General features: G+C 38.3%; 1 protein-coding gene across 1 annotated transcript; it reads left to right on the forward strand.

The window, feature by feature from the left end:
- The first annotated feature begins 1103 nt into the window (after positions 1–1103).
- LOC116197232 (probable flavin-containing monooxygenase 1) lies at positions 1104–7626 on the forward strand. The gene is made up of 5 exons (XM_031527306.1): positions 1104–1634; positions 2650–2890; positions 6352–6530; positions 6666–7015; positions 7105–7626. The coding sequence occupies exons 1-5, from the start codon at positions 1182–1184 to the stop codon at positions 7469–7471; spliced, it is 1590 nt and encodes a 529-aa protein (XP_031383166.1). The 5' UTR covers positions 1104–1181; the 3' UTR covers positions 7472–7626.
- The last annotated feature ends 19765 nt before the right edge of the window (positions 7627–27391 follow it).

Raw genomic sequence — 27391 nt, forward strand, 5'->3', positions numbered from 1 at the left:
TAGGAAATTTCTCTGTCATTCACATTAGTCCTATGGCTTATTCCTCTAGTGATTTGAATATTATTATCAAAGAAGAACCCATTTAAAAATTGAAGTCTCTTGCGGTCGATTACAAAAGAGACCCACAGACCTAATACGAGAACATAAAAATCAAATTAAGAAATCACATATAGTCTTAGAAACGTGAAACAAATTTGAAATTTCTTAATTCTTAAACGAGATATGTCCACTTTCTCAAAATTGAAGTCTTTTAATGTAGTCATGCTGCATGTTATGCGAATGTTTAGGGTTTCCTTTTTATATTTCTATATAATGTATTATTTCTTTTTTTCATAAGACAGGCTCCATAAGCACTACTCGGGAAGAATGAGGGGGCCATAAAAATGTCCAAACAAAAGTTCCTATAAGAATTGAGACGACCAAAAGCCTCGAAGATATGGTTTCTATTGAATGACCACTATTTCGATCGACCTCCATGTTCAATTTAGAAAACCGGTACACATCCCGTGGATCTGCCATCATTTGATTTTTATGACTGTAATCTATAACTGCTAACGGTACTTTCACAATGATGTAGCTGATTAAAAATATTAGTAACTTTTCTACCGAAAAAAATTATATAAGTATTTCCAGTCGCACTCACTTTGATTCTAACTGTGATATATTGTGATACACAATCAAATTAAGAATATATGCATCTAAACTTGAAATAAAACACGTAAGGCGTCAACTCAGTAATACTTTTTCGATAAAAGTACAAGTATCCTCAGCCTATTGATATAAATTAATTCCATTCATATGTTGAGTTCGCCTTAGCTGCAAAAAGCTTGCAGTGGATCTCAAAATCCTAAGGTCGTTCACTAATAGTTCAATTTATCGTTTAGCGGGCACAAATTTGAGCATATACATGTAGAGGAGAACACCAATGTCTAGCTCAAAAATTACTTTTTCGATTTTCCAGCCCTAGCTATATACAAGTCTAGGCATGCATCCTTCTCTCTTTAAGTCTATTTCACGTGCTTTTGACGCCATCTTCCCATGCAAACTCTATAAATACTTGCCTTCCTCCATGCAATTCTCACAGCACCCTTATTCATCATCTTTGCCCTCTCTTTCAGTCATCTCTTGCTCTCTCCAAGACCAACCTATAGATTTTCCCTTCAAACCCCAGATACTGTGAAATGGCTAGAGAGCAAAGTCGGTACGGTGTGATCAGCTCTCGGGTTGCCATTATCGGGGCAGGAGTGAGCGGTTTAGCTGCTGCCAAGCAGCTTTCCCACCTCAACCCGATAGTTTTTGAGGCTACGGACTCAATTGGAGGTGTCTGGCGACACTATTCCTACGAATCCACCAGACTCCAGTCCCTCCGATGTGACTATGAGTTCTCGGATTTCCCCTGGCTTGACAGGGATAACTCGAGCTTCCCTTCCCACACCGAGATTATTGATTACTTGACTGCTTATGCTAAGAATTTCAATTTGTTGAAGAACATCAAGTTTAATTCCAAGGTGATGGAGATTCGGTTTGTCGGCGACGGGAAGCCGACCGATAACTTGGCAGAGTTCGGGAACCTGTTGCCGGGGAAGCCAGTTTGGGAGATTGCCGTGCAAACTGACAGCTCAGGGACCATCCAGGTCTTAAAACATATCAACGCCTCTTTCATACTCTTATTCCTCAAATAAAGTTAAATTTATCAGCATTTTCCTAGTATTTGCAAGGAACTTCACAAACCATATACGGTTACTGCATGAGATATCAGCCCAACAATATTGCATAAACCTTGCACCTTAAGAACTTTCAAAAGCTAGCATTTTACATTGATTGTATGATAGTCCGCATATACGGTTGCTACATGATATATCAGCCCAAAAATATGGCATAAACTTTTCACCTTAAGAACTTTCAAAAGCTAGGATTTTATGTTGATTTTATGATAGTCCGCATATGTTCAAAGTAGATACGAAGGGACGTCAAAACAATTGAACATAATGAATCAAACATTTCTACAAGTACTATCCTTGAAAACATGAAGATTAATGTTGTCAAAAGTCATTATTCTCATGTAAAACATGATAAGATTCTTCTTACTCCATTGATTTATCTTTAAATTATTGTAGAAAACTCTCATATAATCTGTCATGCTTCTTCCCTGAAATTCAACGGACTTTTCCTGAGTATTCAATGAAATTTCAACTTCTATGATATAAAGCAACCAATAGCATGCATCACTGCTACAGTACTGACGGTGAAGGAGCAAATCCAATTTTAATTCTATACCAGTCAAGAAAATTACATAAAGATTCACTTCTACTATATTGTTATTGTTATTAATGTCGTGTTATTTATTTGTTACGTTTGTGTTAATGTTATGGTCTCCTTTTAATTCATAAAAATGCTTATGGATCTAGTAAACGGATAGAAGAATGAAAATGAAAGGGTAAGGGAATCCTTACTGGCAAAAATCGAATCCCGAATGTTTTGGTTCCAGGCAAGGGCTTGTTCCACTTCATACATCCTTTTTGTTGTTGTTCTTGCTTATCACTCGAGGACAAATAAAATATTTTACTATCCATCAGTACTTCTATGATAGTCATTTTGAAACTTTACATTGTCTTACAGCATTTTACGTGTCCAATTTATCCTTTTCAGTGGTACTCTTTCGAATTCGTCGTAACCTGTATCGGGAAGTACGGTGATATACCGAAAATCCCAGCATTTCCATGCAACAAGGGACCAGAGGTATTCGAGGGAAAAGTCTTGCACACCACTGATTACTCGAAACTTGACAAGGAGGCTACTACTGAGCTGCTCAAGGAAAAAAAGGTTGTGGTGATTGGCTTCAAAAAATCAGCCATTGATTTGGCATTGGAATGTGCTGAGGCTAATAAAGGTAATTCAAACCAATGATCATATTTTTTTTTCTTCTTCTTCTCTATGATCCCGTTCCTACTACTTCACCAATTATTTGCATGGTTATCAATCTTATGATTGTTATCAACGAAAAGAAGTCTATTTTTCAGCGCAACATATTCGGGTTTCTACCGATACCTTTTTCCTAATTAACCTTTGACAAGAACACCCCAAAAAAAAAGATATACTTGGAAATTCGAATTTCTACCGTAGGAGTTAATTAAGATTCCAATCTAGAGAAAAGTTATTGAGTGATCTTGCCTCACCACATGGCGTAAGAAAACCAATTAAATTACATGAAATAGAGAAATTGGTGTTAATCACTCAAATAATTGCCATAATTTTTTCATTAAATAATTCTTATTGATTCTTCCTAATCATGTTAGTGTGAGGTAAAATCATTTAAAATTTTCTCCAGTCTAAGAATATAATAGTAAACTTCATCATCTAGAAATTAAGAGATTTCATATTAATTATACACTTCTTAAGTTCCTTTCTTTAACTTTTCATACCATTCATATAAACTCATTGATTTTCTTTATATAAAAAGGGAAAACAAAACCGCCAATCTAGCTTTGACCCATTGTTCCTTTCAAAGGCCAGCCAATTATGGGCATTTCAAAAACCAACCAAGTAATTTGTTAGAACTTTCGGGACGGGCCTCTCCAAATCACAAAAAGGGAATATTCCCTTAAGTGGAGGGAAAGAAAGCTGAGTGTAACTGGCAACGACTTTTCACGTAGGGAATCTGCATAATTTGTTTTTCCTTTTTGGTGATTGAACCTCCATGATTTTCGTTACCCTCAAAAGCTAATATGTGGTTTTATATATAAATAATAATGATGATGATGATTTCATCTGTTTAAAATAAGTACAAAATAGCAAAGGCTACTACTTCTCAATATCCAATCTATAATCTAGAATATACATATATGGTAAAAGAGAATTGGTGCATTAATTATGCTTAAATATTTTATTTTTAGTAATTATTTTTACTTTTTACAAAAAGTTATTCAATTTACATTTTACTTTCTTGGAAATTCTTTTTTACTTTCTTTAAAATGCTTTAAATAAAAAAAATCTATTTGAAGTTTTCTATCCTGACAATAACTCAAAAGTATTTTGAATAAGTTTTGTAACTAGGCTTATTGCTCTCTTATTTTATAATTGCATCAGTATATGTATATATATTTAAAATCATTAATATATAATTAAGGATTATTGTGTACTATATATTTTTGTTTTTATTATTTACTCAAAATGAACAAATATATTTTCATATTTTTATCTATATTTTTGCACAACATGAAAATCATTTATTATGATATACATCAAAGATTAAAATAGAATATTTAATTAAATGGTAATTGGTTTAATTATGAAATGTATTTCATTTCAAATTAAATTCAACATATTCATAATAATAATCACTTGATAAAAAATTAATCATACTTTTATCACAATTGCATTTTGTCATTTGCTGTTAGAGTCACTGAAATACGACTATGCCAAATAAGAATACCCTTCAATTATAACTTTGACTTTTATTTTGACACTAAACTCCTGTGCATCGCACGGGCAATGCTAGTAACGAATTGATAGTTGGTAATATATATAGATTAATAGACGACATTAATTAACCTAATTTGTAGATGTCTACATGAATTTTTGAATTTTCGGGTCCGGTAGTCCAATATTTTCTTGACTTATTAATATTATAGAAAACAGCCATTGCAAAAGGGTGATGTTTTGGCTTCTTCATTTCCCCGAAAAGTTTCAACCATTATACAGACAGGCATGAAATAGAATTAGAATGGTTTTTCAAACAAGTCAGCTTTGACTTTCCTCTCAGGAAATGGAAAAGAAAGAGCTCATATTCACACGCATGCACAAGCATCCACAGAAAAAGGAAGAAAACCATTAACCTAACCAAACCCTTTGCCTTACTTCACGAAAAGGTGCTATCTATCCTTGTCTAGCAAGCTAAAAGGCTAAAGTCCTCCATGCAAAGCACAGACAAAGGTTAATTAATTAGCTAAAGCTATCGTTACTTTCCTCGATCGTAACCATGCTATATATGGTAATAGTTCTGATAAAGGTTTCTTAAATTATTTTGTGCTATATTATAATTAAAAATACATAACATGCCATGGCTCTTCTTCTTAGTCCTAAAGTACATGCATGCGTATTCCGGCAAAAAAAAAAAGTACATGCATGCGAACAATAACGTTATGTGGATAGGATCTTGCTTTATTAAAAGGCTTATAAGAAGAGCAACTCTTTGGTGATCCTTTCTTATTGAATGATTAGACCAAACACCAATTATTTATTTGTTACACCAAACAAAGGAATGGATTGCTAATTACATTGCATTATATAGATCATCAGAAAAGTATTCTGTAATTGCAAGAATCTTATTGGCTTTATTTATTATGTTGTTATAAGGGAGTGTTATTCGAAATTGAATTTCATTTTTTATGAGGTTACAAACTACAAAGGACAAACTGATCTTTTCGGACATTGGAAGAGCAATAAAAAACTTGTTTTCCTCAATAACGTAATTACTGTGAACTCCACTCAAAAGTAAATATTAACACGAGTATTTTCTATGATTCTTCAGCACGTAGAGTTGGCATATTTATTCTGTTATTAACAAAAAAAAAGGGGTTCGGTGAGTGGGATCACTCTCCCCCTCGCACTAAGAGTTTTCAGGTTGATTTATATTATTGGACTCTTTGACCCTTTTATTTTTTCTTTTCATATATTTTTTACACTCATAAACCCTGTTAATAACCGTATAAAAAGAAAAATAAGATAGGAAATTGTCTTATTGTAATGACACAAAGCGTAATAAAGATGACATTTCAATCTTTACCATTTAGATTTAAGTGGTCCTTTATTTAGATTTATTTATAATTCTTATAGTGCATGCCCTATTTGTGACATATATATAGAGAGAGAATCAAAATCTATTGTGATAAGTTAACTGAGAAGTTACAAACCATTCAATGAACAAAATTGACTTGTCATAGTCCAACAGAACAGGTTGGTCACTTCCGGGGGCGGAGCCGGCATATTAGCAGGGGGCAATTGCCCTCCCTGAACTTTAAATTTTTAAAAATTTTATCCTAAAAGTATGTTTATTTTAGCATTTTTGCCCCCTTGCCTCCCCTGAACTTTGAATTTTTAAAATTTTATCCCAAAATTATATTTATTATAATATTTTTGCTCCCCTGGATAGAAATCCTGGCTTCGCCCCAGGTCACTTCGAGTAGTATTTGCCTTGATCAGGATTTTGACTTGTATGCTTGCCTTCTTTTCCACAATTCACAGCGAAGACAGCTAACCCCTGAATTATTTGCCCCTTATGTCAATATTTCTTCTCTACTTCAGAGGATTGACAGATGCTAATTTTGTGTAACTGAATTTGTGACATTGTAGGACCAAAGGGTCAACCGTGTACTATGATAGTTAGGACACTGCACTGGACTGTTCCACACTATTGGATTTGGGGGTTACCCTTCTTCTTGTTCTATTCCACAAGGTCTTCTCAGTTCCTCCATGAAAGGCCCAACCAGAGCCTCCTTAGGGCCTTCCTCTGCTTCCTCCTGTTTCCGATGGTGAGTCAGTCGTTTCCCTATAGTCACCATCTTTAAATGTTTGAACATATTTAGAAGACACTGATAAAGTGATTCTTCAAGCATGTTTCACGAGGTGATCCTTAATTGATTTATAAGTTTCTAATGATTTGGTAGAGGCGGGCGATATCAAAGTTCATCGAGTCCTACTTGCTTTGGAAGCTTCCACTGGAGAAGTATGGGTTGAGACCAGAACACCCATTCGAGGAGGACTATGCGTCCTGTCAAATGGCGATAATGCCGGAGGAGTTCTTCCCACAAGCGGACCAGGGAAAGATAGTGTTCAAGAGGCCTTCAAGATGGTGGTTTTGGAAAAATGGGGTGGAGTTTGAAGACGGCACGAGGTTGAAGGCAGATGTCGTGATCTTTGCCACTGGCTATGACGGGAAGAAGAAGCTCAGGATGATACTGCCGGACCCTTTTAGGAGCTTGATGGAGTTTCCTTCCGGTATCATGCCCTTATACAGGTACATACATTTACGGCTCATCAAATGAAGAAAGCCCGTCAGTTATATTTCATTCTTTCGTACTAAGCCAAGAGGATCCGTTTGAGCAGGGGAACGATCCATCCGTTGATCCCGAACATGGCCTTTTTGGGCTACGTGGAGAGCGTCTCGGCCCTCCACTCCTCTGAGCTCCGAAGCAAGTGGCTAGCTCGGCTGCTGGGTGAGAAGTTCAAGCTCCCAAGTGTGGAGAAGATGCTCGAGCAGACGACTAATGAGATCCAAATCATGAAGAGGACAACAAGGTTCTACAAGAAGCACTGCATCTCGACTTTCAGCATCAACCATGATGACGAGATATGCGAGGAGATGGGTTGGACCTCTTGGAGGAAGAAGAATTGGGTGTTGGAGGCTTTTAGCCCTTATACTAGTCAGGACTACAAGGAAGAAAGGGAAGCAGAATACAAAAAGAAAAAGTAACTATAGCCACACATTCTACGGTTCATCTTTGCTCTTCCATGCCTGGATTTGAATTCCTTTTATTTTATCGTATCGTATCTTATAGATGAAATAAATTTTTATAATGTATTGATTTTGGATGGAAGAAGGTGCTAAAATAAATGAAAAGCCACGCCCATTACGTCATTGGCGATTCAAGTGAACGAGCCATTCAATTCGTTGTATACTTGATCTCAACTCGACAGCTCCTCGTAACTCGTAAGCTTTCAGCTTTGGTCAAGTTTGAGCATACATGGGTTTCGGCAAACAAATCTTGATCTTCACTTTGATGAGCTAGGCCTCATGTCGAAGTCATCGAAAAAAATCGAGCTGAGTTGAAGATTGCTCCGACAGTAATAAAGCGTGGATGAACTGTTTTTGGACGAGTTACGCTTAAGCTTGTGAAAAAGATTAATATACATCAACTTCTGTGAAAATGGGCCACACAACCGCTTATTCCAATCACGTCCTGAGCTCCATCTTTCTTAAATTTCCCATAAGATTCACAGAAAGACCATCCCTTATGGAAAAACCGATTTCTCAATATGCCCTTCGACTACAACAGTATATGTTAAGGATTTTTACACCGTCCACTACCGGTGTAAACCAACTCTCCGCCATCGACTTCTCTAATCGCGCCACGTGTCCCATTTAACTCCTCATGCTAACGGCGTTAGTCCTTTAATTTTTTATTTTTTATTTTTTAAAATTTTCCTAAAATCCTAAAAACCATTAAAAAAAACCCTGAAATCGATGAACGTAAAAAGAAGACGGACGTTGTAAAAGAAGAAGATATACATAGACTTTGTTATATTAGTAGGATATTGTATGGGATGTTATCTTATGAATTGTGGTTGAATTAGGAAATTAATCTTTATAAGTAAGGTAATTGTCATAAAATTATAATTAAAAAATAAAAAAATTAAAGGACTAATACCGTTAGCATGAGGAGAATAGATGGGACACGTGGCACAATTAGAGAAGCCGACAGTTGATAGTTGGTTTACACTGGTGGACAGTATAAAAATCCATATGTTAATTATAATGAAATACAATCACGTGATCAAACAAAGAAATTTTGGTGTCACAAGGAAATCGCATCGTTCCTCGCAGATGCTCATTTTCTATTATATTTCTATTTCTTCAATTAACATTATATATATATAACCTGAATTGCCATGACGCTGCATCTTCTTTTTTTTAAATAACTCAAGTGAATTTCCTTTTCTTTTCTTTTTTTTCCTTGTAAAAAGGCATATCATTAACCGAAAATAAGCATTCGTCAGTACATCAAGGTTTCGGGTCCGCATCAAGGGCCACCATCTAGTACAAAAATACCGGGTCGCAAAAAACATAAAATTAAATCAAGCGGTTAGTGAAAACAACAAAATGCTCCCGCAAAAGTGGCTCCCTTCTTAGCGGGTTCGTCGGCGCAGATGTTCCCTTCATGAAACACCGACGTAGCATGAATAGCTTGGAATGTGCTGCTAAGGGTCCTGCAATCCGTCGCAAGATTATAAAATAGTAAATTAGTAATTCCACCTCGAGGTGGGTAATGCCAAGGTTAAGTGCAAGCTGAAGGCCATCACGAAAAGCCCACAAATCTGCGATGACGCTGGATGCAAATGTTAAATATCCAATGAGCTTACAAGAGATTGGGTCTATATGTATCCTAAAAGTTAAAACTGACAGAATGCGAGACCAAAATATCTTATAAACTCCTTTATTTTTCTTTATATTTTTCCTATGGGATTTCGGATCCTAACACCCGCCCTCACGTGTAGTGTGGATATAAAGCCGGGATGTTACTAGATGGGAGGCGAAGTCAGCACGCTAGCAAGTGCCGGATGGAATTGGACGAGACGCGTGGCGCTTAGAAAGATGCATAGTATGAGCGCACAGATGCGAAGTGTCGCATAATTAGCACAGCAGCATGGGACTTAGGCTTAATTCTGAGACCATGTTAAATATCCATTGAGAATGGATTAGGCCATTATACATCCTAAAAGCTCAAGCTAATAGAATGCGAGACCCAAACCCCTTATAAACTCCTTAGTTTTTATTTTTATTTTTCACGTGGGATCTAGAATCCTTAACAGTAATACCGATCCTACGTGCAAACCCTACCTGCCAAAGGCCATTCTCATCTCGGATGAGGCCATGTTCTCCCGCCTTACTAGGATTACCTAGTGCCAATCCATCAGTGCTAAGTTTAAACCAGCCTTGAGCTACGGGGATTTCACCTGATCATGATGTATATATGATCTTTTTTTACTAGACGAGTCTGGGCAGCAAAAAATTCCGATACTGGCAGGGGCGAATCAAATTTAAGATTACTGGGGTCAATTGACCCCGCTAATTTTTGGAAAGTTCCCTAGAGTATCCATAGTTGGTAATATTTTTTAAAATTAGTTAAATTTGATATTTAAATAACTTAAGAGAAACGTCATAAAAAAGGTAAAATGAAATCTGTTTGTTGGGCGTACACCCTAATATTTGGAAGTCCAATGAAGCCCAACTATTCCAATCAAGTCGGGTCGGTCCACTAATTTGAGATCTTACTTAAAGAAAATAAGTGCCGAGCCGCTTGAACTAATTCACATTGGTAAATTAAACATATTTTATTCTCTCATTATCTTTTATTTATGGAAAAGAGGCAAATATTTGGGGTGAATTTCCAAAAAGAGTTCCACAGATCTCTCTCTCACGTCATGCTACCAATACTATTGTTTTATTGCCCATTTATCTCTCATATAAGATTGAAACCAAATTCACCCACAAAAAAAAAAAGGAAAACCATTATCGGACAAAGAAGAAAAATCGTTCTTCTTACGTGCAACGCCTCTTAGTCACTCTCGGGCAAATGTTGTATATGTACAATTATTTCTTTCCAACTTTATTGATTTCAATTTATTTTTTTCCCTTAGTTTTCAATCTATGACATATCTTATTTGTTGGTGCAATTAGAACTATCAATGTCATCCTTTTGAAACGAAAAAATGATTGGGAAATGTAAGGTTTTTATAGTTTTTAAGATCTCGCATGTAATCAAGAATTAAGTAATTGGCCACCCTAATATCAAAATGTTGAAATCTCGAAAGTGACGGTGAGCGCCCATTTCCGGCCCAGGCTCGGTCGCTACCGGGAACATGCCTCGGGTACATTATCAGTCTAAGAGCGGACCTAGACAAGAAGAAAATGTAAAAGGATATTTTCAAGACATATCAGATAACTTTTCGAATGCTACTCTTAAGCATTTATTATATTCGGTGCCATTTTTAAAATTAATACATAAGTAGGCAATATTTTTGCAAGGCCTACACTCAAGAAAAATGATTTCCTAAAACAACGTGTAATTCCTGGAGATTTTATTTTTAAAACCTAACTATTCGTATTTCTCCTTAAAAATTGGGGCAGCTTAATTATTCTTGAATGATAAAAACTCAAATGCCTTTGATTCCCACATTTTATCTTATAGAGGAAGAGTTCGAGACCAAGAAATCAATACTCTCGTGTACCAAAAAACATTCATTGCGGAGTATTTTTGAAAAACGAATTTTCCATCAATTTTACACTGCTCTCTAAGAGAGAATTGCATAAAAGAAAATTAATTTCTCACGGTCAAAAATATTTTCAAATGAATTTTCAAGATGAAAATATTTTTCGGAATTTAAAAATATTTTCAGATCAAGTTACACCGGAAAATACATTAAAAAGGGTAAAAACGGATTTCCCATTTATTCTAGGGGCAAAAGATTATTTGCAGTCATGAAATCTAACTTAGATTTAGAAAGGCTACAAATTAGACCACCGGAAGAAAATGACCCTCGGGAGGCTAATGCGGAGTTAGTAACTGTGCCTCCCCTCACGTAACCGTTCCCGTGACGTCATCGTGATGCCAGCTGGTCCCAGAGCAGCTGGCGTCCAGACACACTCCCAGAACAGCGGAAAATCAGTTTTCGACTCCCGTAACTTTTAAAACATTACAAAACAGCCCCCAACTCCCCTCCCTCTATAAATAGAGGGTGGTTTTCATTTCAAGAGAACTTTTGGCAATTTCCATGTGCTGGAGCTCTTGCTAAATGACACCTAATTCCTAAATTCGACCAAGTTCAAGCATAGTGGAGTAGGAAAATCGAAGGATATCCACCCGATTCCGATCTTTAAGCTCGATTCCTCCAAAACGACTTGGATAAAGGTAGTTAAGGGCCTCCAAGGCCACTGTACAGTCCGGGATCCGAGCTTTCTAGCTTGATCTCGGGCCAATTTCTTCTTCTTTTCTTCATCTCTCGGCTTTTCCTATAATTACATAGTATAACATCGTGTCTTTCCTTTCATTTTTTTATGTTTCGAGTTAATATTCAGAAAAATAATGATATATTCTTGATAATTTCATTGCTAAGTCACTCCCCATGTGACTCTTGATGCCGATGTTCGGCAAGGGATATGAGTCGGAGTGTTGCAAATTTATGTTTCGGTAAGTGTACATATGTATATGCGCATATATATATATATATAGCTTCACTCTCTTTTCCTTTCTATCCTCCTCTTTAACATTCCCCATCGTGATCTCTTGATATCGGAAATTCCGATAGAGGAAAAGTGATTGGAATGTTGAGGATTGTTTTATTTCTTGTTCTTTACATTATCAGTTAATTCACGTTGTTAGATTAGATTAAATTCCAACTCGCTTGTCATTTATTTTGTTTATTAGAGCCGAACCTAGGTTTAACCGGTGTAGTATCATGCTTACGGTGTTCAAGTCTTACTTGATCTTCCATGTCTTGCTTTCAGGTTTTAGTAGTATAAGAATGGCCGAATGGTTTTGATTGTTTTAAACTGGTTAATCGTGCTCACTCAACTTAATAAATTGCTTGATAACCCTCTAGTGGCATGATTAGGCTCTGTTACATCCCGACTTGTGCTAGAACGGGCTAGGATCGGTTAAGCAAACTCGAGCATGGTTGAATTAGCTAGCAAAAATCGCAATGATATTTAATTGGTTAATCTAGCTAGTTTAGCTTTCGGCCATACATAGGAGTAAATGTTTAATTTGTTATTTTACTCATTTTTATCATGAGATTGAGAATGGAAGCTCTCGGTATTGTCCCTTGCTCTCGGCTAAGTGGGATTAGAGTGTCATTAGAAGTCAAATTGTTTAATTCGACAATAATTGGATGAATTTGCCTAATTAAAGTCACGGCCACTTAGGATTATTGACTAATTTGGGCTCGTGTGGTTTAGCTAGCTAAGAAAAAATGGTGAATGATCATTCTGTGCTTTGCTTTTGAAGTGGCCGAATGCATGCTTGTGTGCCTAAGAGTCAAATTGAGTCTAATTTGTCGATTGAAGTCTAATTTTGTTAATCATGTACACAAGACTCTTAATTCATGGGGTTTTGGGGAATTAATCACCCACTTAGACAAGTGACCTAGGGTTAATTGAAAGATCCAAGTGGTCTTGAGGGCTTAGGACTCTTAGAGTCGGTAATTAAATTGTCTCAGTCTCATTTGGCTAAAATGGGCATTAATTAACACAAGAGTCCAATTTGAGTGGTCACATTGTCTAATCAAGACTAAAATTGGCTAATCACTTCAAGGCGACATTTAATTTCATGATTTTTGGGATAATCCACTCATTCAATGAGTCATAGGATTAATTAAAAGGTCTCATGACCTTGTGGGCTCTAGGATCCTTTCTTTCAGAATTTTGGGGGTTAAATTGAATAATCACTCACATTTGGTTCCAAATAAAAATGAAGAAAATGAAAACAAGTAAAATGGATAGACTAAGGACAATTAACATAAATTTATCTCTAAGTTAGGGGCCTTGGGCTCATTTTCTCATTTTCGGGCTCTAGGCCCACTTTTCTAGGTCCACTGCATTGGGCCAAATAAGGCTCATTTTGCACAAATGTGACGAATGGTGGTGAATGTATGTATATGGGCCGAATGTGTGTCTCTCATTACTTGTAAATACGTATATGTATGACTAAGACCTAGACTCATAGCTGCAATAATTCGACTTCAATTACTAAAATCAACAAGTTAGAAAATTTAACTTATGGAAGGGTTCCATTTTAGGCGAAACAATTGCTTGTGAGCGATAGGATCATAATAGCGACCCCGAATTCGGATCACTAGTTCAAAGGCCGACAAATAAAATCCCTAGGTGATTAGTGTCTCGACTCGGTAGTGAATTAATAGGTGACTCACTGGCCTATAAAAATGGCAAATGACAATTACAAATATTTCAGTTATCACTATATTCAAAATTTAACATTGCTTTTATTTATCTTTTTATTTGCAATTTTCTATCATCACTATGAATTACTTAGTTTTAATATTTTATAAGACCAAAGTAGACGGTACTTTTGCACCCACTAGTTCTTGGGTCCTGGATTCGCCCCTGCCTGCACGACCATGGACCAAGAGGGTGACATTATTATTAAAGGGTTTCACCCTAAAGATACTACGGTTCCTATCAATGCAAAGGGGAACATATTGGCTCAAGGAATAGATAAGGAATGGATGTCGGAGCTTGGCAATTAATTCATATGAGCCTTAAGCCAGAACTCTCAACTCGATGGAATGGATGGCCTGAAAGCCGGTCCTAAGAGCAATGCGACCCCAAACCCCGAAAGTTTCATAGTGCGTGGATCTCGGCCTCACAAAGCCAAGATAAGCCACACCTAGATTCGGAAGCCTAAGCTCAGATGAAAGCCTATTCCTCACCCGGGAGCTCGAAAAGGGGTAGAAGAGATAGGTGTCGAATGATCGCCATTGACAGGATTTAGAGGTGCATGGTATTGAACTACGGGCAAGGTAGATATGTAAGTGCAATTACAAGGAAAAGTAAAGATACGAGAAAATAAAGGATAAAAAAAATGTAAAGATAGGTTGAAGATGCACGTTGTCTTGTTGTGTCGAAGGGGGACAAAAGAAGACTAACTCGGTATTTATAGACCTAATTATAAAAGGTGACGCCCAAAATACCGAGATTAGTAAACGTCTATTCAAATGAGTAACTAAACTAATGAAAGTAAATCCTATGCTCATGGAAAATAATATTCCACTTATTATCATCCTAATTAGAGCAACCAAGGAGAATTAAATCTACACTAAACATGGATGCCACCTTGCTGTGCATTGACTTTGAATTTCCCCGTAAACTCCTTTATATGCATTTCCTTAGCTAATTTGGAATCTGCCATTTATTCTATCTCTTGCCATATATATAGTCTCTTGCATGACAAGAATAAGGCAAGATATTCCTCTACCATCTTGAGCTCGTGAAGGTCAACCTTCCAATTCCTCCTCTTCTCATATTTGCAATCAAAGGTATCTCTTGCAAAGGAAATTCGTCAAATTGAATGCAATGTCAAGTGTGTAAGGATTGATGCCTGCCTAGAGGCAATATGTATTAATTCTGTATTATGACATTTATATACCATGAGGCATTTCTATGATTGTATGGTTGCGCTATCATTTTTACACGATAACATCCTTGGAATAGTATGTTTGATGGGCATCAAGTATGATTCGATTGTGAAATCCTTATCAATGATGAACACTGTTCCTAAACGTCAGGGGTCGAAGTATTATCATTAACTAGAATGATGGTAACACAGTGAGACTAGTGTGGTGGTAATTGATGACCAAGTCTGACAGAGAATGGATGTTGAGACATCAAGTCACACCACATGTATGCATTAGGAATAATGCATACTGGACTGACCCGTCATGAAACTTCTATATGGGTCATTACGAGATTGTCATTAGCAGTTCTCATAGTGACTATGCTGCAGAGGTCCCTTGACTTGATGTCATCATTGATCCCTACATGGTATGCCATATACTTTGATACTATCAAACGCCAACTATAACAGGATGGTTATAAAGGTAGTAATTGGGTATATGTCGTAGAACATAGTGATGAATGTGAATGACCAAGACAGGATTTATCCCTCCTTCATAACGGGGGATATATCTAACTGAGCCCCTTGGTGGATAAAATCTAAAAGTGTATGCGCATACCCAAATGAGTCAATATAGAGATATCAAGCTCATTTGTTCTGACAGACTTACTTAGCACCAAGAAACGAGATTGAGCCATACAAGGATAACAACGACCATACTTTGGGCTCAATCGAGATACAAAGGACAAAGGGATCATGTTACGCGATAACATAGTCCATATGTTTGTCAAACAGTTGACTTTTCGATTACTTGGGTAGCAATGATACATTGTTAAATGTCGATCACTGTTTGCAGTGTCCAAATGGAGATTTCGGCAATACTGCCAACGTAATGCGGAACGTATAGGGTCATACGCAACAATCGAATCAACGGGTGATGAAGGCAACCTCATCGAATAGAGATTAGATGAATTTAAGCACAAGTTGGAAATATCAAAAGTTTAATGAGATTAAACTTCCCAATTGATTGGATTCTAATTACTAGATTTAAAGGATCGAATAACGGGCGAATGGCGACAACACTTGGTCCAATCATATGATGACAAGTGGACCAACACGTGGCATAATCATACTATGACACATGGCACGATATGGTTTGACACTTTGCGAGTTCATATGATGGCAACTGGCCTTATTAGAAGTCGACATGTGGCGAGACACATTATTCACACCCAAATTACGGAGCTCGTGAGAAATGTGTCAAGCAAGATGGACTTCATCAACATATTTGGGATTATGAAGACAGGCCACGACCTAATGGATTGAGCAAGCAAGGGCCCAAACATCAAAGTAGCCAGTAAATAATGTTTGACATGTAACTCGACCCAAAGCTCACAACATAACCTAATAAGGACAGCTAGAAGTGGGTTGGCGAGATTGTAGGTAAGAGTTGTGGATTTCCTTCCAAATTAAGGCTAAGAATGAACCTAGATAGCCGAGTATATGGCTGCAGCTCAACAAGATAGCTGAGAACTACTTCCTCGGTTAAGCATGGATATAATTGGAAACTTCTCCAAGATTGGCAGGACATACTCTTCGTTGGAGCAACTTCTTTATTTTAGCTGGTCTTTCATCTATTTCCTGGACTTGAGTTAGCAAATAAGGGCACCACCTATGTTACTTCCCTCGTTTGTTATTTTTCCTTGTTATGTAGAATAAGATTGAATGCAAGAAAGGTCATCGATTGTACCTTTCCCCGCGACCACACGCACAACGACTCTACGTCAATTTCTCTATCTATCTTACCTTTCGATATCTCTTATTACATGTCATCTACATTCCCGCACTTCTATATCATGCACTTCAATACTATGCACCTTTAATTCTCGCACAAAGTCGATCTGCCAGTATCCTTATCTTTTTTGCACCCTTTACCTACAATACACTAGCTTTTCAGAGCGTCTCGCTGATCCGTCGGTTTTATCCTTTCTACCCCATTTCGACTATTCGGGGTTAAAAATGGTTTTCATCGAGTCAAGGGTTCCAGCCTAAGACTTACTCTTTCGGCTACCACCAGCTAAGATATGCTATCTTCACGGACCTTCAGAGGACTGTGAGCCTATCACTCGAGCCGAGGCTCCCAAGCCAAAGCTCGCCCTTTTCGGCTACCACTAACTGAGACTCACTCTCATTGATCCTTTAAGAGGCATGACCCTTATTCTCTAGATCGGCTTCCGAGCCATCTCGAGACACAAAGATTGGCTTTCGGGTTGTCTTCATATAAGCGTTGGATAATGCATCGCGCGCATGTCTGGGAGAATCTAAACGGCTTAACCCTCGAAACTGTGACATCTTCTGCAACAGTTCCATCATTTCTAGACCAGCATCATCATCAACGAAAACCTAGTCGCCATCTAGTCCTACGGATCTCAAGGACAGTAGTGCAACGCACTAGCTCGTGAAGATGGCTAGTGGTTTTACGCCTCCCTCACATCTTGGGACCTCGCCCTAGCATGCCTGTCAACCTAACCATCACATGGCAGCTGGAGAGTGGGTCGTGAATTCCAGGCGAAACACATGAATTTCACTTTATCTAAGACAGCCTTCCGCCTGGAGATATTTTTTAATAGGGGATGCAAAAGGCAGAATAACATAATAAATAGGAAGACTCAATATGTACTTCATGATACCCACGAAAAAAATAACCTAATCTTGTTTGAACCCAATCTCATTAACGAACAAAGCAAACAAGGGATTTTATTTCCCTCGGTACCCTTCTCCTCCCAATCCTTCACAAACCCCACCTGACCCCACCCCTTCATTCTTGGCTATCCAAACAAGTGTTAAAAGAGTCATTTGGTTTCGAGAACACATTGAGGCTGACAAGCTGCATTGATCGTCGTGGACATTCAGAAGAGGAAGGGCTAGAAGGAGAAGATTTTGCCATTGGACGAGGATGAGGACAAGCTATAATTCTCTTCTTGCATTAGCAATACACTGGTGCTTTTGCCAATAGAGCAAATGAACTCTTTCCAATGTAATTTTCACGATTTTATTTATTTAGTCTTTTTTTTCTAACATTGAAACAATTATAACTTTGCTATAATTGATGATGTTAGAGATTACTTAGTGATGAGGGTGCGTTGGTTGCTACTTCTACACAATTATTATTCCCATAGCCAACCATTGATGACTGAAGGTTGAGCCAAGTCCGTCAAAAAAAGTGTTATGCAATCATAAAACATAAGCCTAATAAGGCGTTTGGTATGGGTTATCGCAAAAGGATTGCCAGCAATTTTGTATTAAATTACTTGGGCCCACAGCATTACCTTGTTTGGTGACACCTTAAATTTGGCAATCAATCTTACAAAGGTAATTTACATAGCCACTAAAGTGGTAATCTACATTGCCTTAAGGGGTGTGCGATGTGGATTGCCACCAAATGGTAATCTTAACTTTCAAGATTGCCCTCATCTTCAACACTTCTCTTTCTTCTCCATAAGCACAGGTTGCAGCTCCGCCAATACCCATCTAGCTCCTTATTCTTAATGAAGTAAGACAGCTGCCATCACCATGGCCATCACAGCCACCATAGTTGCCATCCCAGCATCACCACCATCCTAACACTACCGCCACGCCAAAACACTTCTACTGCCTCCAACCTCATTGTCCTGGTCTCCATCTTCTTCTTTCTCCACTCTACAAATCCTAATTTCGAGTTTCCGTTTCTTTTTTTTTCCCTTATGATGGAACTCGAGTTTGGAGACTTCGAAATCGAAGCTTCTCCCCCTAATCGAAGCTCTGTGCTTCGATTTTAGCAGCAACAAGGGTCGCAAATTCTTCAAACTAGAAAGGATGTGGTAGAGATGTGGGGAAGAGCACTGAAGTGGAACAGGTTCCGACATGGAGGCATAGAGAAGAGATGTAGGAGGTGCTAGATATGGCTTTATAGTTTCTTGGATGCGGCTGTGGTGTTATTACAGATAAGAAGAAGGAAGGGGAAAGGGGTTGTCATTGAGCATTTTAGGAAGTTTGTCCTTAACTTTTAGAAGAGTTAATAAGCAATTTGGGCACTGAGATTGGGGTGTTACATCAATTGAGTCCTCGACTTTTTTTACATCAATTTAGTTTCTTAAATTTGAAAGTTACATCAATTGAATCATTGACACATCAATTAGGTTCCTCAGTTTGCATAGACATATCAATTTAAAGCTTGAGTTTATAAATTTGTATCAATTTGATCCTATGGCACATCGAATAGGTCCTCTTTTAATGAAAATACATAAAAAGATTCTTTTTGATACATCAATTAGATCATTCCATTATGAAGGTGTTAAGTGAGGACTAGGGGTGTGTACGGATACCGAGTATATCCGGAACCGGTCGAAACTTATCCGTTATGATAGGATCCGGGTAACTCGTATTGAAAATAAGGTAGGATTCATGTATTAAAATAAAAAGCCGGTGAAAATCAGTCCCGGTTCCAATTCCTGCATATAGGGTATACAGAACCAAAACCGAAACCAGTACTTAGACCCGATAATAATTTTTCCTAGTTATATTCAAATATATTTCTCCATTTTACTTTATCAATTTCCCATCCCTCTCTCTCTCTCTCTCTCTCTCGGTGGAAGTTTCGCATTCCTTATCGTCGGTAGCTTTGGTTCGATGATCTCGGTGTATCCTCGGTGAGGCCTGATCGTATTACGGATGTTTAATTTTGTGGATGGATTGATGAGACATATTACTCTTTGTTGTAGATGTATTGTGGATTAATCTAAATCTATGTCGACATTTTATTTTGAGTAATTACTGATAATGGATGAGATATTTTCGGTTTTATTTAGCGAGACAAAAAATTTTTACAAGTTTAAACAGGGTACCCGGAACATGTTGTATAATACAGGTTCCAGGTAGATTCTGGTTCCATGACTCAACGGGGTAGGGTTCGGTTCCAAAATCATAGAACATATTCCTTACAAGGCAGGGTCTAAATATCGTGAAAAAAAACATAGTACCCGAACACCCCTAGTGAGGACCATGTTACATCATTTAGGTCATTCATTTTCTTTTCTTTTTTTGTTTTTTTATAGAAAATTTTTAGGAAAAAAAAATTGGGGGGAAAGCAGCCCCAAATCGAAACTCCCCCCTTTCTGGTCCCTCTGTCTTTTCTCACCTTGGGGGACCGTCGGAACTTCCCCCTCCGCTCCCTATGTTTTTTCGAAAACAGAAGGAGTACATGGGGGAGCTCCAGTGGGGGTTCCCCCTCTTTTTTTTTGTCACACAAGAAATGAAGTCGTTCTAACAATCCATATCAAAACGACGATGTTTCTTGCTGTAATTTTAAGTCTTTAAACGACGTCATTTTGATTTAGATAATCAAAACGACATCATTCGTCGTTTGACAAAGGAAAAAAAAATCGAGGGGGAGCTCCGGCATGGGCTCCCTCAATAGCGACCTTCCCCCAATGCGAGGTCGCCGGAGGGTATTAGACTCACCGATCAACCTCACCTAGGGCGAAGGTCGTCGTGGGGGAGCCCCCATCGGAGCTCCCCCACCCCCCCCCCCCCCCCCCCCCTCTACTCCCACTCTTTTCTAAAAGAAGGAGCAAAGAGGGGGGAGCTCCAATTGGGAACTCCCTTACCCCACCCCCCCCCCCCCCCCCCCCCAGGCGAGGTTGACTTGTAGGTCCAAGACCCTCAGGTGATCTCGTTTGGGGAAGCCCCCAATCGGAGCTCCTTTACTTTTATTTTTAATTTCTATTGAAAAAAAAAGGAAATGATATAACTTGATCTTCATTTAACACCGTCATAATGAAAGGACCTAATTTAGAGAAAATTATCACCGTCATCCCTCTGCTTTCACGTTGCCACCAATTTAGTCCATCTTCTAATTTTGCCACCATATTAACCCAAACGTTTGCCTTCCGCATATCAAAATGGTCCTTGACGTCAGACGAGGTAACGGAAGTCTTACGTGGCTGTACATGTAGACTAAACCCAATTAAATCGTTTTTTAAACCCCGAACACGTGTCAAAGTCAAAACGCCACCGTTTGAAAGCAAATCAGAGAACACATGCTTACAACGCCACCATTTTTAGCATGCCATGAAACTCTCCAGTTTTGAAGCGTAAAATCGATTGCAACCCTAATTTCCCAAATCAAGCTTCTGATTTGGAACCCTAATTCCCAAAATCCAAGCCATTTTCTGTCGATCAAAGGCACGTCGAAGACGAGGTTAGCTTCTGATTTCGAACCCTAATTCCCAAATTCTTCTTATTCCGAACCCTAGTTCCCGAAATCCAATCCATTTTCTATCGATCCCAGGCACGTTGACGGCGAGGTTGGAGCTGACAATGAGCTACCACTCTTGATCCGACTCTCCTTGGTGTAATTTAGGAGATTCGTATGAACGGAGTAGCTTGAGCGTCACAGAAGCACAGGCATTCTTCTGCAATTGCGGGTGAAAAGCTGTGAGGATGATTTCTAACACCTATGCAAACCCTGAAAGGCCATTTTATTGATGTCCATTTTGGAAGAACGACTCAAAGTGTTATGGCTACTTTGAGTGGGAAGATCAATTGATGAGCGCACCAAATTTATCACAGGAATAGAAAGTGATAAATCAATTGAGAGGAGGAATGTGCATTACGAGATAAAGGTGAAGAAACTTACTTGTGTATGTTGGATTATGGCAATGCTGGTGGTGATGTTGGTGATGTTGCTTGCCATTGTCGTTCAAGGCTGTGGCATACCGAGGATGGCAGTTGTTTGGTTGGGCTTGAATGGGTAAAATAGGTTGATGCTACTTCATGTTGGTGCTTTGGTAGTTTAGAAATTATTGTTAGGCTTTGTCTCATGCAATAGCTACTTAGGTTTTACATGTTGGTAGATATTGGTCGAATGTTGGAATAACTGTTAATGCAACTGCATATTCTGCAAATGAGGCAGTATATTATTGTAGGCATTCCAACTGTGATATGTAACTTGTGACCAAGTAATGGAAACCGACCATTTGGTGTTGTTCTTTTACCTAACCAGTTGCAATTCTGATATTTCATTATGTTCTTATATTCTGATATGTAACTTGTGACCAATTGCAATTTCATTCTATTCTGAGTTGAACTTGCCTGGAATCTATGTACTTACCACTGTACTGCCTAGAAGGCAAGCAGTACTCATATTCTGTTCTGGTTTGGTCTGTTTCTGTTCTAGTGCAGTATGTTTCTGTTCTGGTCTGGTATGTTTATGTTCTGGTGCAGTTGGTCTATTTTTGTTCCGTTCTATATTGAATTGCCAATGGAGTACAGTCGGTGCTACCTGGGCTGTTTCTGTTGTGTTTCAGTTTCTGTTCTGTTCTATTCTGGTTTATTATGTTTCTGTTATGTTTTGGTCTGGAATGTTTCTATTCTGGTGCAATTGGTCTATTTCTGTTCTATTATGTATTGGATTGCCAATGGAGTACAGTCAGTGCTACCTGGGCTGTTTCAATTTCTATTTTTGGTCTTTTTTGTTTTGTTCTGTTTTGGTCTGGTCTGTTTTTGTTCTGGTGCAGTTGGTCTATTTCTGTTCTTTTATGTATTGGATTGCCAATGGATTACAATCGGTGCTACCTGGGCTATTTCAATTTCAGTTTATGTTATGTTCTGTTGTTATACCTTACCATTTGGCATTCTAGTGGTCTGAACTGGCTGTTTTGTTCTGTTATTTACTTCTACCTAGCCAACTGCTCCAAATGTGTCTGTATGGTTATGCAAATAGACCATGAACAATCAAATGCAGTTGAGGGACAGTTACATAATACAGAAAAGACCTTAAACAATTCTTGTTGGCATTTCAATTGTCAGTCATATGCAAAAAGATGATATCAGATTACAGAGAACACAGTCATATACATAATGTTGTCATTCCAATTGCTAAGAATACTCATGATGCGATTCCCATTGGCATTCCAATTGTCAGTCATATACAAAAAGATGATACTAGATTACAGAGAACACAGTCATATACAAAAAGTTGCCATTCCAATTGCTAAGACTACTCATGATGTTCTTGCATTCCAATTGTTAACACTACTCCTGATCCTTCTGAGATGCTTTCCTACTGGATCTCCAATCTGTGCTGATGTGCTTGCTGGACTTGGTAGAAGATTCTTGAATGGAAGAACCTATCTTTTTCATCATACTCGTAGTGAACCTGCTTGATGCTAAGAAAGTCTCCCTTGTGACACATTTTTCCCTAGGGAACATAGAAGATGCAGGGTTGATTCTTGATGGAGCATTTGACACTAATGGAGATACTGCATTGCTGAATTGTGACAGTTGGATTTGAGGACTCAAAAAAGGAGAATGAGGCCTGCGTGGTAGTGGTCTTGTTGCAGGTAGGGATGGGAAGCTGACATGAGGAGAAGCTGACGATGCAAATACAGATCTTGGAGTGATATGACCTTGACATGGTCTGATTTGAAGAGTAGATCTACTATGAGGTGTTGGAATGAATATAGGGACTTCTTGCACATATTTGCCCTGCACCTCGACAATGTAAATGTATTCAAACACTAATGAAAATGTGTTTTCATTCGGGATGTAGCTAAACAGATTTGCCTTTACCTTGTCATGTGATGGTATGATATTAGAGATATCACTGGACTGATGGAGCTGAGATCCTGGTCCATTTTCTTTGATAGATATTACCATAATAAAATCTTGTCAAAATACATTTACTCTAATCAAATTTACAAATTACATTCAATTTAAAAGCATAGAGCAATACATTTTCTTTTGGATTATTGTTTGTCATCTTCCATTTCTTTCCTTTTGTTGTTCTGCCGGTGCACCTCCTACTATTATGGCCATTTGCACCACACTTTCCACATGTTTGCGGTTTGCTCTTCTTGGCCATGAAAGAATTCTCTGGAACATCATTGCCCTTTCTTCTTTTCTTCTTAGGCCTGCCACCTCCCATGTTATACATTAGAGGTAAGATAGTCTCGTGGCCAGTCTTATTCTACTGATTTTCTCCTCTAACTGACAAGATGAATGGCATTTATGTAGTTTGTCATGTCTCTTTGGAGTAATATTGGTGGACATAGACTTCAAGGTCTATATTGTTATAACATAAATATGCGACTGCATGTTGACATGGAATCTCACAGAGGTCCCATTCTCTGCATGAACAAGTCTTGTCTGTCAAGTCCACCACATACTTCTCATCATGGCTAAAAATATGCTGAACCTGGAACACTGTATCATCTGCATCTCTAGCCCAAAACGCATGCAATGAATTACTGGCCACTTTGCATTGCTCTAGCTTGCTTTGAGTAGCAAGAGTGATAGGACCCTGATACTTAGCCACCTGGTTCCTACTTTTATTCATCTTTGACATGAGATATGTCCTTATGTCTTCCAGCATGGTCGGGATGGGCTTGGCTCGAAACTTCACAATACAACCATTAAACCACTCGCATATATTGTTGAGCAAAGATTGGTTCTTGCTTTTTGTAGTAAATGTTACCCTTGTCCATGAGGTAATAGGCAGAGTACTCAAATAATTCCAAGCAGCCATATTCATTTGTTTTACCTTATCAAAATTCCTCCAAAACTTTGCCATTATCTTAGATTTTGCACAATCCCACACTTTCCTTCTCAAATATGCTTTGGGCCAATGTTTCCAAACAATAGCCTCTAGGCGCTTAACACAAAACCTATTATTAGCTTCTAGGCATAACTCATGCAATGCTCCTTTAATTCCCTGCAAAACAAAACAAAACAAAAACATAGGCAACTTAGACAAATAAATTATCTACATTTAATACTAGCATAACATTGACAAATATGGCAACACATATGAACTCCCATTCAGTTACCTTCTGCATATCATAGATAAACTCCCATCTATGTGCAATTGGGTTTCCTATATCCTCAAAAAGTCGTGTCAAAAAGAAAGTCCAAGTCTCCTTTGTCTCATGTTCCATTATGGCATATGCAATCACTTAAAATGCATGATTTGCATCTTGAGTGACTGTTGTTAGAAGCTGGCCTCCATAATACCCTTTGAGAAAGCACCCATTGAAACCTATCAGAGGTCTACAATCCCTTAAAGCCCCTCTCTTGGTTGCATCAAAGCAGATATATAACTTGTCAAACCTTGCAGGGGACGAAAGATCTGGTCTCTCAACTCCTAGCTGAAAAGTAGAACTCGGATTGCTTCTCCTAAGTTCTTCACAATAATCCCAAAATTTTGAGTATTGCTCCTTCTCTAATCCATTTATAAACTCCTTGGCAATATGTAAAGCTCTATATAGCTTAATTTATGCCACCTGAATCTGGTATGTGGTTGCCATGTACGCATAGGCATCAGCTGCAGTCATCTTGGGTGTTAGTCTTAAGATATCCACAAGTTTCTTTACAATCCATTGCATGTCTGCTTGTGGGAGTACCATCTTCCTGCTGCATGTATTATTTGGATTAAAATACTTCACCTGGTAACACCCATAAGCTTCAGCCCAAGAACATAATATCTCCCAATCACATTCCTCACTACCGCACCTCACCATGCATCTCACTTTGTCATTTTTTGGAAATTGTATTGGTCTTCCTTGTGCAATAATGTAGTTCATCACTGCTTCTTTGAACACATCCAAGTTGGGAAACAACATGTACAGCTCCAAATAAACATTACCAAATGCTGCTGCTTCATTAAACTTGAGAGGCTTCGACTCTTCCTCCTCATCTTCACTGCCTTTGAGGCTTTCAAGCTCTTCTGTGTAGTATTCCTCTTCTTGCTCAGGAACTTCCTCAGTCGCCCCATCAGCCCTCTCAACTAGTATTGCAATATCATCCCTTCGACTTTGGCCCAGTCCATTCTTGGGCTTTTGATTATGGGCCCTCCATTTAGGCTTATTCCCACAAGCATATACTTCATTGCTAGACTCAGAACTTACTTTACTATTCTCCAAACCATACACCTCAGATTCAATATTAGTATCATCATCCACATCCTCCCCCATCATCCCCTTCATAATCATCATATTGATATCATCATCCCCATCATTCCCCTCATTCCCCTCATCACCATCACTCTTATCATCCTCGCCGTCATCCCCATCATCATCACCATCAGCATTTCTCTCACCTTCCGTTATAGCCTCATCTACTACTTGATGCTAAAAAAAGAAATATACTTCTCTTTCTGCTAGATTTGCATTTCTAAAAACAGCATACAAAAGTCTTACATATGTGTCATTCTTAAAAGAACTTAGATCATCATTCATACCAGACCCAGGGTACAACCAAAAGCAGTTCTTACAGTTCTCAAATTGATTTTCCCCCTAATGCTCTTCGTATAAATACTTAATCTGTGAGACGGACACATGGTCCATATCCATCATATCCCAAGCATCAACTTCTCCCCCAATGTAGGCCACGTGGGGTTCAATTTGCAACACACCCCCATGATGAAAAACTAAAGTGTAGAAGTCAAACCTATCTTGCGCCATTCCAATTGTCATACATAGACAAAATCATAAACAAACAGTTAATCACCACCACATTGAAGCATCCGGAACCATAAGCACTACATAGACAAAATTCGCAGACAATTTGTTCAATCACCACAACATTTAAGCATTCGGGACCACAAGCACAACACAAACACAGAAAAAAAAAATCGCAAACAAACCGTTAATCACCACCACATTGATCTGAGACCACAAGCACATCTCCTTTATTCATTTCACCAATAAAACACTAAACAATGAAAACGGGCAGTTCACTGACCTAGATTTGTCCAAAGGTCGGTTTCCAGTGAACAGAGAGTCCAATTCCTCCCTCCTCTCCACCAATTGTGCCGCGATTTTTAACTTACAGATGTTGATGAGCTGAACAATGACAAACTAAACTTCACTGACCTAGATTTGTTCAATGCTCGGTTTTCAACAGACAGACATTCTGATTCCTTCCTCCCTTCCACCAATTGTGCCGCGATTTTTAACTTGCAGATACTCATGAGGGGTTTTTGTCAGCCAATTCTCGCGACAGCCATGCTCGAAATCCAGAGGATGGGGGACTACTGCCACCCTTTCGCGCTCAGCCAGCCTTTATACTCATAAACGTTGTCGTTTGCATCTGTGCTTTAACTCATCCTTCTATTAGCTAAACAAGGTCGTTTCCTGCATTAGGCGTCCATTTGGTTCAAACGCTGTCGTTTCAAACCAGGCACGTGTTTGAGGTTTAAAAAACGATTTAATTGACGTAGTTTGGTCCACATGTGCAGCCACGTAAGACTTACGTTATCTCATCTAACGTCGAGAACCATTTTGATATGCAGAAGGCAAATGTTTGGGTTAATATGGTGGCAAAATTAGTAGAGGGACTAAATTGATGGTAATGTGAAAGCACATGGATGACAGTGATAGTTTTCTCCCTAATTTATGTATAAAAAATAATAACTTAATACAAATTTATAAACTCAAGCACTAAATTGA

This window comes from Punica granatum, chromosome 2 (genome assembly GCF_007655135.1).
Source record: "Punica granatum isolate Tunisia-2019 chromosome 2, ASM765513v2, whole genome shotgun sequence".
Classification (NCBI taxonomy): domain Eukaryota; kingdom Viridiplantae; phylum Streptophyta; class Magnoliopsida; order Myrtales; family Lythraceae; genus Punica; species Punica granatum.